The sequence below is a fragment of the Pelophylax lessonae genome (assembly GCF_965119305.1).
Source record: "Pelophylax lessonae genome assembly, chromosome: 4".
Taxonomy (NCBI): Eukaryota; Metazoa; Chordata; class Amphibia; order Anura; family Ranidae; genus Pelophylax; species Pelophylax lessonae.
The window spans coordinates 443,768,973-443,782,434 of NC_138771.1; the positions used below are offsets into that span (position 1 = coordinate 443,768,973).

At 51.0% G+C, this 13,462-nt stretch overlaps 1 protein-coding gene across 1 annotated transcript in view; it reads left to right on the plus strand.

Moving 5' to 3' along the window:
• Positions 1-13,462, plus strand: part of CANX (calnexin) — a gene marked incomplete at its 5' end in the record, with an annotated part of 123,352 nt that overhangs the window by 77,487 nt on the left and 32,403 nt on the right. Inside the window, one exon of the mRNA XM_082255330.1 lies at positions 1,727-1,830. Coding sequence (XP_082111456.1) covers positions 1,727-1,830 — 104 coding nt within the window. The remainder of the gene's footprint in view (positions 1-1,726; positions 1,831-13,462) is intronic.

A 13,462-nucleotide genomic window follows, 5' to 3' on the forward strand; every position in this document is an offset into this window, starting at 1 on the left:
ATAAAAGAAGGTATGAACTGTTTTTAAAAGGACTTTTTTTGAGCTTTGTGTCCATTGCTATTGTGTTGCACATTTGTTTATATCATTTTTTTCAGTTCAAGCGCATTGCACTTTATTAATTCTGTACCACATATGTATGAACTAGCAATTGTCAGTCTATGCACTTTATTGTATGAGTTATCAGTTCACTTTTGAAGTATGTATACATTAGCACCCCCTTACACATCTATTCATGTACAAAATGTAGCTGCTCTCCTACAACCCATAGATGGGTACAAGGTTTTACATTTTTCATACTTATACTAAACATGTTAGGGGGGATGGGTGCGCTGATAGGGTGTTGAAGCTGCTCCCGGTATTCAGTGCTTTATGAATATGTGAAATCGGTATATGTGTGTGGGTGCGCTAAACAACAATGAGGTAAAGACCCAAAACAATGGGATGAATAACTAAAAGTTATATAACAATACCAAATAAATAAATAGACATCAAAATAGATAACTTATATGGTGACACAAAAGTGATCCGTGAGTTTAAATCAACTGGTGCATAAACACAAGAGTTAATAAGTGTCCATTGATGAGGTGATGATATTAAATTGAAGATGAAGGGAAAATAAACTCGCTTGCAAATCCAAACCAAATCCACCACCAAGTGAAATTTCTCCTTACCGAACGAAAAAAGTAAGGTGCCACTATTAAACATGTGAGCTGAACAAAAACCAATTCCCGTAGTAATCCAAAACCACCTCGTGAGAAAACACCTGGGTTGGCCTCTTACCAGATGGAATTCAATAAACGCTTGAAACTGAAGGAACACTATCTTCCCCGTCTCCTTATATCCACATATGTCTCTCCAACATGCCGATCAATCTCCACCTGTCTGAGGAGCCCGAGCCATTGGTGAGCGCACAGTCCCAGGTGTCTGCTAGTCCAGGCTCCAGTGCCTGCAGGATCCCAGGCAGTACTGCTCACTATGCCTTTCCTGCTGCTGATCTCTGCTTGAGCTCAGACCTTGTCATATTTGCGGGTGCAACCTCTGTTCGTACAAGTATCTTTAGCTGCTATTGACCAATTGTTTCCAAAATAAAAGCGTGGAAGGGGTGGGTTTTTTCCAATGAAGAGCGATAGCTTTTCTGGCACGAAATAATGTTAAATTGACTAGCGTTCGCACCGTCACTGTGGGTAGAAGGTCCCCCACCAGTCGTAGGAAGCTTGTGGACATCAATGGCTGCAGGGGGGTAGAGATGAAGTTCAGCAAGGCCGCACATGCATACCTTTTAATGAACATTGCGTTACTCCTTGCACACAGCTACGCATATGTGCCCAGGCCATCTAGTCTTGAAGTTTGCACACAACCACCATACTACATAGCTAGGCAGGTGACACATCTGTTTTCCTGGTTCAGCAATGGAGCTCCCTATGGCATTTCTCCACCTTTAGCATGCACCTTCAGCATGCACACTGATCAGTAGGTTAGAATCATGGCCAAAAAAGCCTTAGATACTTACCCTGGACCACAGCTTCAGCTCTAGGTGCTGGTGACATCACTCTGCAGATTAGGAAAGTCAGATTTCCAGATCTGTGCATTTGTCAGAGACTCAAATGTACTGAAGCCAGAGGGTAGTCATACAGCCAAGAAACATGTATTTTCCAAAGAGATGTGCGCATTGACAAGCTGTTTCTCACAAGAGTTTGTGTTTGTGTGTTTTAATTTGTTAAAGCAGCAGGTGAAGAGGGTGAAGGGGGTGCTGGACAAGGAAGCCAGGAAGAGGAAGAAGAAGAGGAAGAGGAGGAGGAGGAGGAAGAACAACAAGAATCTACAACTAAGGTAGGCCTGCAGTAACAGTTTAACTACTTAAGGACCAGGCTTATTTCTGACACTCGTTTACAAGTTAAAATCCATATTTTTTGCTAGAAAATTACTTGGAACCCCCAAACATTATATATTTTTTTTTTTTTTTAGCAGAGACCCTAAAGAATAAAATGGAGATCATTGCAATACTTTGTCACACCGTATTTGCGCAGCGGTTTTAAAACGCATTTTTTTTGGGGAAAAGGGTTTTTTAAATTTAAAAAGAAGAAAACTGTAAAGTTGGCCCAATTTTTTTCTATGTGAAAGAAAATGTTACGCCGTGTAAATTAATACCTATGTCATGCTTCAAAATTGTGCACGCTCATGGAATGGCGACAAACATTGGCACTTAAAAAATCTCCGTAGGCGATGTATTTAAAAATTTCTATAGGGTACAAGTTTAGAGTTAGAGGAGGTCTAGGGCTAGAATTATTGCTCTCGCTCTTACGATTGCGGCGATACCTCACACGTGGTTTGAACACCATTTACATATGTGGGCGTGACTTGCCTATGCCTTCGCTTCTGTGCATGAGGGACAGGGCGCTTTACTTTTTTTTTTTTTTTTACCCTTCCAAAAAAATTTTTTTGATCACTTTTATTCCTATTGCAAGGAATGTAAACATCCCTTGTAATATAAATAAGCAGGACGGGTCCTCTTTAATATGAGATCTGGGGTCAAAAAGACCTCAGATCTCACGTCTACACTTAAAAGCAAAAAAAGTCCTTTCTCTATCGTTCATTGACAGACGCAGCTCCATATAATTCTTGACCATTGGGTTATGCTGCCCCTTGCAGGAGTAGAACTCTAGACAGGAAAAAGCTTTACCACGCCTATGGGGCTGTCCCTGCAGGCATACACCCGCATACTCTCTGCTATACTCTTCAGTTTGTTTCTGCCTAGTTTAGGAGTAGGACCTTGTTTCCTGCTGGGACTTCGGTCTTGGCTGTTATTTTTGTAAGACTTTATTTTTTAGTTGCTTGTAGTTCTCTCGGGAACAAACTAACACCTGGCTCGCGAGGGAAATACCTCGCTGGGACACATACGACCTGGGTCATCCTGATTGGCAGAGTACCCCTTGGTTGTCATCATCTCCACCCTGGGTGGAGAGGTAGACTGTTCGAAGTGGTGCCCTCCTGATGCGGTTGGTATGGTAAGTGTCCCCCCATTTCTCTGGTGGTTTCAGGGTGGACGTGGGCCCCGCCCTGGGAAAGTTGGACCCTCAGGTATCCCTCGATTCCCCTGGCCTCTCGGTGATACCAGCCCCCCCCCCCCACACACACACAAGCAGGTGCCTACCTCAGGGGGGCAGATGTATTGCGGCAGTTCTGTGGGGGGGGGGGGGGGGGTGGGTTTCTTTCTGGGGACGCCCCAATGCTCCCTCGGGTGGTTCCAAACGTCCCTGGTCTGGAAAATAGAAGTCCGGTTCCGCCGGACCTGCGGACTGGGGTGGGGGGATGCCTTTATCGGTTTTCAGACTTGTGGCTGGCCCGGATCCCAGACAAACGGGTCCAGGAGGTTGTGCGGTCCGGATACAAGATCGAGTTTTGATCCGCTCCTCCGGGCAGATTTTTCCCTTCCAATGTCGGCCTATCCCCAGATCGCTTGCGAGCCCTCTATGGGGCAGTGCAGGACTTGCTACAGCAGGGGGTGATAATGTCTATTCCGCACGCGGAACGCTTTCACGGGTTTTATTCCAACCTGTTCACGGTTCCCAAGAAAGAGGGCAAGGTGCGTCCGATCCTGGACTTAAAGGCACTGAATGTGTTCATGCGCGCTCAAAAGTTCAAGATGGAAACTATTCTCACGGTGGGGGCCTCCCTACATCAGGGGAACTTCCTGGCCTCAATAGACATCAAGGATGCCTACCTTCACATTCCAATCTGTGCTGCTCACCAACGGTTTCTCCGTTTTGCCGTGGGAGAGGATCACTATCAGTTTGTGGCATTACCCTTTGGTTTCGCCTCCGCTCCTCGGGTCTTCACGTAGGTGTTGGCCCCGGTCCTGGCGTTGTTACGACAGCGGGGGATATCGGTCCTGGGTTACCTGGACGATTTGCTTCTCCGTGCGGAGTCTCCCATGTTGCTGACGGAACACTCGGGGGTCACCATGAGTACTCTGAAGGAGTTCGGTTGAATCGTGAACCTTCAAAAGTCGTCTGTCCCCTTACATGAGACTAGTCTATCTGGGCCTGACTTTGGACTCGTCCTCTGCCAGGGTGTTTCTTCCTCCGGAAAAGCTCCAGAAGCTTCAGTTAGCGGTTCATTTGTTGATGTCCAACGACTGGCCGTCCCTTCAGAACCTGTATGAGAGTACTGGGACTGATGGTGTCCTCCGAGTCGGTCCTGTTCGCTCAGTTCCACACGAGGGTTCATCAAAAGAAAATTCTCCTCAAGTGGAACAAACACCCGAATTCTCTGGATTCTCGGATTCGGTTAAGCCGCAGGACCAGAGAGTCCCTGTTCTGGTGGCTTCGGTCCCCGATGCTTCAGTCGGGGAAGTCCTTTCTCCCTATATACTGGACAATTGTCACCACGGATGCGAGTCTGTCCGGGGGGGGGGTCCTCAATCAAGACTCTGCTCAGGGAGTCTGTTCCCTGTAGGAATCTCGATTGCCGATCAATGTCCTGGAGCTGAGAGTGATCCAGCTTTGACTGATGCACTGGACCACTACGTCAATCACCAAGGGGGCACCAAGAGTGTCCTTGCGGCCCTGGATGTGACAGACATTCTATGTTGGGCGGAGCACCATGTTCCTGCTCTCTCCGTGGTCCACATTCCAGGAGTGGAAAATTGGCAGGCGGATTATCTCAGCCGCCAGACCTTGGATGCAGGGGACTGGTACCTGGATCCGGAGGTGTTTCAGCAGTTGTGCCTTCGCTGGGGCACACCGGACGTGGATCTATTGGTGTTTCAAATCAACAGGAAGGTATAGAGGTTTGTGGCCCGATCTTGGGACCCTCTGGCAGACGTGCTGGTGGCCCCCTGGGGCCAGTACTGGCTGATGTATGCCTTTTCTCCTCTCAAGTTGCTGGCAAGACTTCTTCGCAGGATAGGGGCGGAAGGGATTCCGGTCATTCTCGTGGTTCCGGACTGGCCTCGTCGTGCTTGGTACGCCAACCTGGTCAGGCTTGTCGCAGACGCCCCGTGGAGACTTCCTCTCAGGGGGGATCTACTGTCTCAGGGGCCTATCTTCCATCCTGCTTTAGTCGCTGGCTTTGATGGCTTGGCTGTTGAAAGCCAGGTGCTGACGGACGGGTTTGTCTGCTTCGGTGATTCCCACTCTGCTAAAAGCGAGGAAGGCAACTTCCAGGAAGATTTATCATCGTATGTGGAAGTCGTACTTTGCTTGGTGTGAGTCCCTTGGGACTCCCCCTCGCTCCTATTCGTTGGCTCTGATCTTTGCTTTCCTTCAGCGGGGAGTTGGTCAAAAGTTGGCCTTAAGTACTATCAAGGGTTAGGTCTCGGCCCTGGCTATTTTCTTCCAGAGGTTATTGGCCGCCCATTCCCTGGTGCGTGGCTTCATCCAAAGGGTGCAACACTTGGTTCCTCTGGTGTGACCTCTGCTACCACCATGGGACCTTAATTTGGTGCTCCAGAGGCCTCCCTTTGAGAATATTCGGGAGGTTCCCTGCTTACCTTGTCTCAGAAGGTGGCTTTTTTGGTAGCAATTACTTCTGCGCGCAGGGTGTCGGAGCTGGCGGGACTGTCCTGTCGTTCTCCCTATCTGGCGGTTCACAAGGACAAGGTGATACTTTGGCTGGATCCGTCCTTCCTCCCGAAGGTGGTTTCCAGTTTTCACTTGAATGAGTACATTGTGTTCCCTTCCTTGTGCTCGAAGCCTAAACATCCTGGGGAGTTTACTCTGCATACCCTGGATGTTGTTCGGGCGATTTAGGGTGTATTTGGCGTCTACCGAGTCTTTTCGCAAGTCTGACTCGCTCTTTGTGCTCACGGATGGCCCGAAGAAAGCGCTGCCTGTGTCTGCTGCTACTGTTTCCAGATGGATCAGGCAGACAGTGGTGCAGGCTTATTCCATTAAGGGTCAGGTTCGGCCTTTCCCTGTCAAGGCGCACTCTACTCGGGCGCTTAGTGCTTCCTGGGCTTTTCGCCATCAGGCATCTGTGCATCAGGTGTGCAAGGCGGCGACCTGGCCGTCCGTTTACACCTTTACCAAATTTTATAAGGTGTATGTGATGGCATCTGCAGGTGCCTCCTTTTGGCCGCAAGGTTTTGCAGGCTGCGGTTTAGGGGGCCCTTTGGCTTCCTTGAGGGTGTTTTTCTGTTTGTTTTCAGGTGGACCTCATCTGGTTGTTCTGAGGAGTCCTGTGTTGCCTGGTTGGCCATGTTGGTCTTGGGGACTGTTCTTTGTTCTGCTGTTCCCACCCCTCATTTGGGTACTGCTTTGGGATGTCCCTACTGATATGCATCAGAGGACTGCGTCCGTCAATGAATGATAGAGAAAACTGGATTTTTGACTTACCGTTAAATCCTTTTTAGAGGGGTGGGTACTGCGTCCATCAGTGGACCTAAGCGAAAAGGATTTTCTCTTACGTCCTCTGACAGTCGCCGCCCCTTCATATTCGTCACAATAGGGTTATTGACCTTTGCTCCGTAGGAGTAGCTAGGCAACAGAATATGTTAATATCAAAGCTTTTAGCATACCCCACCCCCAGGGGGTGGTCCCCTCAGTCAATACCCTCCTGCTTCCTGCATTCCTACCTCAGTTTCATTTGTCTAGCTCAGGAGTTAGCAGGCTTCCCTGTGCTGGGATTTCAGTCTCAGCCACTATTCTCTTTTTTTGATTTTATTTCATGTATTTTCTCCTTTACTTAGCTGTTATTTTTCAGCATTAGTTTAGTTCTTCGGATGAAGATGATCATGCGGAGCTGGGTCTCGGGCTGGCCTCCCTGGGTACCCGGGGTTCAGGGCCAGTGGCTTCCCAGCCTGCCATCGAGCGTTCAGCTCAGGTTTCCCTGGCATTTGTGAACGACCCATCCCTGTTCGCTGCAGGGATGCTGCGGTGAGGTGGCTACCTCACCGGACGCCATTTGCGGTTTCGCACCGCAGTTCCGCTGCGTCCTGGCTGCGACTCTCCCTGTCCCTAGTACAGCGGTTTGATCGCTTGTGCGGGTTCCCCACGCCATCCGGATGGTAAGTGTATTCTGTGTGGGGACCTGTCTGTTTTGGGTGTCAGTCTGGGACTGTGGGACCCTGCATGTCTGTGAAAAATCTTTGAGCTCCCTGTCAGTACTAGCTGCCTTTCTGTGGGCTGAAGGGGGGGGGGGGGCTCTCCTGCTCTGCTCTGTGTAACAGGCTGAGAGTTCTGTGAGACATGCTGTGTGCTGTGTGTGACATGCTTGTGCAGTGTTTTTGGAGCATACTGTGTGGCGACCGCTGCTGCGGTCCGCCATTTCTTTACAGCTAGCTATGGTGGCCGGTCCTGTGTGGACAGAGCGGCGTTTTTGGCGGCGATCGATCCGGCCTCATGTCAGCACTGTTTTTCTGTATATGCCTGTGGAGCCTCAGCCAGCGGCCATGTTTGTGTAGCCTTTACATAGGCTTCATAAGGGCGGTCAGTCTTGCATCACTTCCATTTCCTCTGGGACAGCGATCGGTGCAGCAGCCTGTGTGATCCCTCCAGGTTTTACCTTTCCATATTCCTGTATTCCTTGCCTTGTATTCCTATCCCTGTGGGGGTCAGTGTATTCTGTGAGTGCGGTGGGCTACGATCGCCGCGACCTTAAAGGGGCAGTACTCCTTTTTTTCCTAAGTCACTGGGGCATGGATTCTCAGGAAAGCAAGTTTCCTCCCTCCTTGGTAGGGGGCCAGGGGGCTGCTGCTTCCCCCGAGGGGGCTTATCTGGCTACTATTGTGGCTAACCTTGCTGCTCAGGTGCAGATGCTGGTGGCTGATCGATCCACAAAAAGGCCGAGTGTCCATTTCCTCTGATTCAGAGGGCGATGGGGATGCTATGGCTGGAGTGCCTTTCTCAGGGTCTCGTTCATCTCTAGACCTTGCGGGGTCTGAAGGGGAGGCTGAGGTGGAAGGGGTTGATAATTCTCCCCCTGGCTTGTCTGAAGAGCTTGCACTCATGGATGAGTTGGTTGCTTCTATCAAGCAAACGCTGCATTTGGAGGATGAACCATGTCCTCCTGCTTTGATGTCCTCTTATGGGACGCAGAGAGAGCGCAAAACGACGAGACCCTGAGAAAGGCACTCCAGCCATAGCATCCCCATCGCCCTCTGAATTCTACGGAATTTCAGCGCGCTGTTGAGGAGCAATGGCGCAACATAAAGAAGCCTTTTGCTGTGCCGAGTAGGTTCAAGCTGCGTTATCCTTTTACACCAGCTACTGATGAGCGTTGGTGTGTGCCGCCTCAGGTGGATCACGCGGTGGCGATTTTGAATAAATCCACTGCGATTCCTGCTGAGGATACCCCGGTGTTCCGGGACCCTACGGACAGGAGATTGGAGTCTCTGGCCCGTCACTCTTATACGGTTGCGGGCTCTATGCTGAAGCCTATTTTTGCTTCCATTATGGCAGCCCAGGCTATTGCCGATTGGACGCAGGTGCTCAGGCGCACCCTGGTGACTGACTCTGCTTCGCCGTCAACATTGGCTATGGTGGATCAAATTCATCAGGGTGTCATGTACTTGTGTGATGCGGACTTGGAATATGGTTCCTTTGGCTGCGCGTCTGCAGAGTGTGGCGGTGTTGAACCGTCGCCTGATCTGGCTGAAATGTTGGTCTGTTGACCAATCTTCTCGCAAGACTTTGGCTAATTTGTCTTACGCGGGCTCTCGCCTTTTTGGCGAATCTTTGGATACTCTGATAAAGGGTGTTTCTGGGGGTAAGAGTACTCTTTTGCCCCAGACTCACAAGTCCAAGTTTGTTCGCGGTAAGGAAAATGCTTCGTTTAGACCCTCTCAGGAGTCCTTTCGTGCCTTTCGGTCGCACTATAAGGGTAAGCCCTTCAAGGGACAAGGCTCCCAGAAAAAGCCGTGGGCAGGTAAGCAGAAGTCCGGCCAGTCCGGGTCCGCTGCCCATAACAATACGGCCTGAAGGGGCGCCCTCACCCAGTTCTGGGGTGGGGGGACGTTTGCTCGGTTTTCTTCAACCCTGGCTGGCCCGCGTTCGGGACAGGTGGGTTCAGGAAATCGTTCGATCTGGATACAAGATCGAGTTTCTCTCTCGGCTGGCGGGCAGATTTTCTCCCTCAAATCTTCAGCTGTCTCCGGAGCGCTTGCGGGATCTGCACCTGGCGGTGCGGGACCTGCGGACTCAGGGAGTGGTGATTCCGGTGCCTCATTGGGACAGATTTCGGGGGTTCTATTCAAATCTGTTCACTGTGCCCAGAAAGGAGGGCAAGGTACGTCCGATTCTGGACTTGAAAGCTCTGAACCGCTTTGTGCGGGTCCGCAAGTTCCGCATGGAATCCCTGCGCTCGGTGGTGGCTGCTCTAGTTCCGGGAGAATTCATGGCCTCCATCGACTTGAAGGATGCGTACCTTCACATTCCCATTTTCGAGGGTCACCAGCAGTACCTTCGATTCGCCATTGCGGAGGATCACTACCAATTCGTGGCGTTGCCCTTTGGTCTCGCCTCGGCTCCGCGGGTTTTCACCAAGGTGCTTGCGCCGGTTCTGGCTTTGTTGAGAGCCCAGGGCATCTCGATCCTGGGGTATCTGGACGACATTCTGGTTCGGTCTGCGACCAGTCAGGACCTGGTGAACGATCTGTCCATCATGATGCAGACTCTGCAGGAGTTCGGTTGGACAATAAATTTTCCAAAATCGACGCTGTGTCCGTCGGTTCGTCTTCCTTACCTGGGAATGATCCTGGACTCTGTTCAGGCGAAGGTCTTCCTGCCGGAAGACAAGCTCCGGAAGCTTCAGGACAAAGTCGGGTCCCTCAGGGACGTTCGGTACTCGTCCCTCCGGACGTGCATGAGGTGTCTGGGGCTGATGGTCTCGGCTTTCGAGGCGATACCCTTTGCCCAATTTCACACGCGGGGTCTCCAAAGGGAGATTCTGGCCAGGTGGGACGGACGACCGCAGTCTCTGGATCTCCAGATTTCATTGAGTCATCACGCCAGAAGGGACCTTCTGTGGTGGCTCCAGTCCCTGGCGGTGTCAGGGGGCAAGTCCTTTCGCCCTTGCTCGTGGACAGTGATCACCACGGATGCCAGCCTGTCGGGCTGGGGTGGTGTTCTGGGCGTTCTGTCTGCCCAGGGAACTTGGTCGGAGGAGGAGTCCTCTCTTCCAATCAACATTCTGGAATTGCGAGCAATAAATCTCTGCCTTCGGCGTTGGTCGGACAGGCTGCAGGGCCGTCTGGTTCGGGTGCAGACGGACAATGCCACAGCGGTGGCCTACATCAACCACCAAGGGGGCACCAGAAGTACCCGAGCGGTGCGGGAAGTAGCCGACATTCTGTCTTGGGCCGAGACGCATGTCCCGGCGATATCTGCTGTTCACATTCCGGGGGTGGAGAACTGGCAGGCGGATTATCTGAGCCGCCAGACCCTGGACCAGGGAGAATGGTCCCTTCACCCGGATGTCTTTCTGATGTTGTGCGAGAAGTGGGGGTCCCCAGATGTGGACCTGTTCGCGTCTCGTCTGAACAACAAGGTGGAAAGGTTCGTGGCAATAACGCGCGATCCTCGGGCAGACGCCTCAGACGCGTTGGTGGCGCCCTGGCATCAGTATCGCCTGATGTATGCCTTTCCACCGATTCAGCTGCTGTCCAGGTTCCTTCGCAGGTTGGCCTCGGAACCGAAAACGGTGATTCTGGTGGCACCAGACTGGCCTCGCCGGTCTTGGTACGCAGACCTCGTGAATCTGGCGGTCGACGCTCCGTGGCGTCTGCCTCTTCGAGACGATCTCCTGTCTCAAGGGCCGATATTCCATCCTGCTTTACAGTCGCTGGCTTTGACGGCCTGGCTGTTGAAACCCAGATCCTGAAGGATAGGGGTCTCTCCCCTGAGGTCATTCACACTTTGATCAAGGCTAGAAAGTCCTCTTCGGGGAAGGTTTACTACCGTACTTGGAAGGCCTATTTTGCTTGGTGTGAGTCCAGGGGGTATTCCCCTCGCTCATACTCGGTATCAAGAGTGTTGGCTTTTCTTCAAACGGGCGTGGACCAGCGTTTGGCGTTGGCCACGATTAAGGGTCAGATCTCTGCTCTGGCCGTTCTCTTTCAACGCCCTGTGGCGTCTAATTCTTTGGTTGGCACCTTTGTTCAAGGGGTGCGGCATCTGGTCCCTCCTAGGAGGGAGCCTTTGCCTCCATGGGACTTGAATCTTGTTCTGTCCGTGTTGCAACATGCTCCCTTTGAAAGAATCAGGGAGATCTCGTTGTCTATGTTGTCCAAGAAGGTCGCCTTTTTGGTGGCAATCACCTCGGCTCGTAGGGTGTCGGAGCTGGCTGCTTTGTCCTGCAGATCTCCGTATTTGGTGGTTCACTTGGATAAGGTGGTCTTGTGTCCTAACCCGTCTTTCCTTCCGAAAAGGATTTCGGAATTTCACCTCAATGAGGACATTGTCTTGCCTTCGCTTTGCGCAAAGCCTAAACATCCAAAGGAAGTGGCCTTGCATTCCTTGGATGTTGTTCGGGCGATCAGGGTTTACCTGTCTTCGACTGAATCCTATCGCAAGACAGATTCTTTGTCCTTCCGGTAGGGCCTCGGAAGGGCATGGCGGCGTCGGCCTCTACCATCGCCAAATGGATCAGGCAGGTCATTGAACAGGCCTATGCTTTGAAGGGGAAAGTTCCCCCCATGCCTGTGAAGGCGCACTCTACCAGATCTCTGAGTACGTCTTGGGCCTGTCATCATCGGGCTTCTGTGGCCCAGGTGTGTAAGGCGGCGACTTGGTCATCCGTTCACACCTTCTCAAAATTCTACAAGGTGGATGTTCAGGCATCGGCAGATGCTTCCTTTGGCCGTAAAGTTCTTAGTGCGGCAGTGCCTTAGGGTCCCTTGTTTGGGTATTTTTACCCCTAGGTTACTTGTTCTTTCCTGGGTTGTTGCTTCTGTTGAGCAAGTTTTTTTCATGTTGCCCAGTTGGTTTCCTTCCTTTGGTAAGGTTCCTTTCTCTGATGTGGGTATTGCGTTGCCTTAGGCGCGGCTGCTTTTTTTTCCCACCCCTCATGTCTACACTGCTTTGGGACGTCCCTATTGTGACGAATATGAAGGGGCGGCGACTGTCGGAGGACGTAAGAGAAAACGGAATTTTTGTAAAATCTTACCTGTAAAATTCCTTTCTCTGAGTCCTCCGACAGTCGCCGCCCCCGCCCCTCTTTGGGGTTTGTTTATGTACTCTACTGCTATGCTACTGAAACTGAGGTAGGAATGCAGGAAGCAGGAGGGTATTGACTGAGGGGACCACCCCCTGGGGGTGGGGTATGCTAAAAGCTTTGATATGAACATATTCTGTTGCCTAGCTACTCCTACGGAGCAAAGGTCAATAACCCTATTGTGACGAATATGAAGGGGCGGCGACTGTCGGAGGACTCAGAGAAAGGAATTTTACAGGTAAGATTTTACAAAAATTCCGTTTTACAGTAAGTCAAAAATCCAGTTTTTGTTTTTGGAGCTTCTCTTAAAGTGACACTGCCTTTTTTTGTATTAAGTAAATAACGAGTCCCAGGACCAAATTTCCCGGTCCCAGCCCCTGTCTGCATTAACAGCAGTTTTGGATGGAAAACCTGGTGTCAACAGTGGATTTAGTTTTAAAAAAAATGCCACCAGTAGAAGGCGCCCTATGCTTTCCCCTGCCTTTCTAGTATCCTCCGATTCTGAGGTAGATATGGATGCATGCCACCCTTGTGGTTCTGTGTCTTTGCATTCTGATGGTGAGGAAGATGTATCCTCGTCTGCAGCCGGGCAGGAAAGCGTGCTGGTAGAGGCACTTAGTGTCAGTGTGGGATAGCTTTAAAATGGTGGATGATTCTACAGCATCAGGGACGCTGGCGTCTTTTGGCACCCGCAAATCCCAGAAGTCGGGCAAGGTTTTTCCCTGTCCGGAACTTTTTGACAACATTGTCAATAAATAGTGGAGGGGGGGGGCATCAAACAAATGTTATTGGTGCCTAAGTACTTTAAAAGGCGCTACCCCTTCCAGGCACGTAGTATCCGCTAGATGGACCGTACCACCAAAGGTGGATCATCCGGTTGCCAGACTAAACAAGTCTACGGTAGTTTCGGCGGAGGAGCCCCCGGTATTTACAGACCCCGTGGATAGAAGGATTGAGTCTCTGCCCCGCCATTTGCATGTGATCGTGGGCTTAATACTGAAACCGGTCTTGGTGATCACTCTGGTGTCACAGAACATAGCGGAATGGGTGTAGGTACTGAAAGGTGACTTGGAAATGGAGCAGCTCCCATCGGGACTGACAGAGCTAACGGATTAAATGATCCAAGCCCTTCTGTATATATTGCGATGCGTCGCTGGATGTGGCTCCACTGGTGGCCACAGTGTCTGCGGTGGGGGTTGTGATTAGACGCATGGTGCGATTTAAAAAGCTGGTCTGCGGACCAGGCTTCCAAAAAGGCTCTTTCTGACCTTCCCTTTACGGGGGACAAACTGTTTGGTTCCTCCTTGGATAA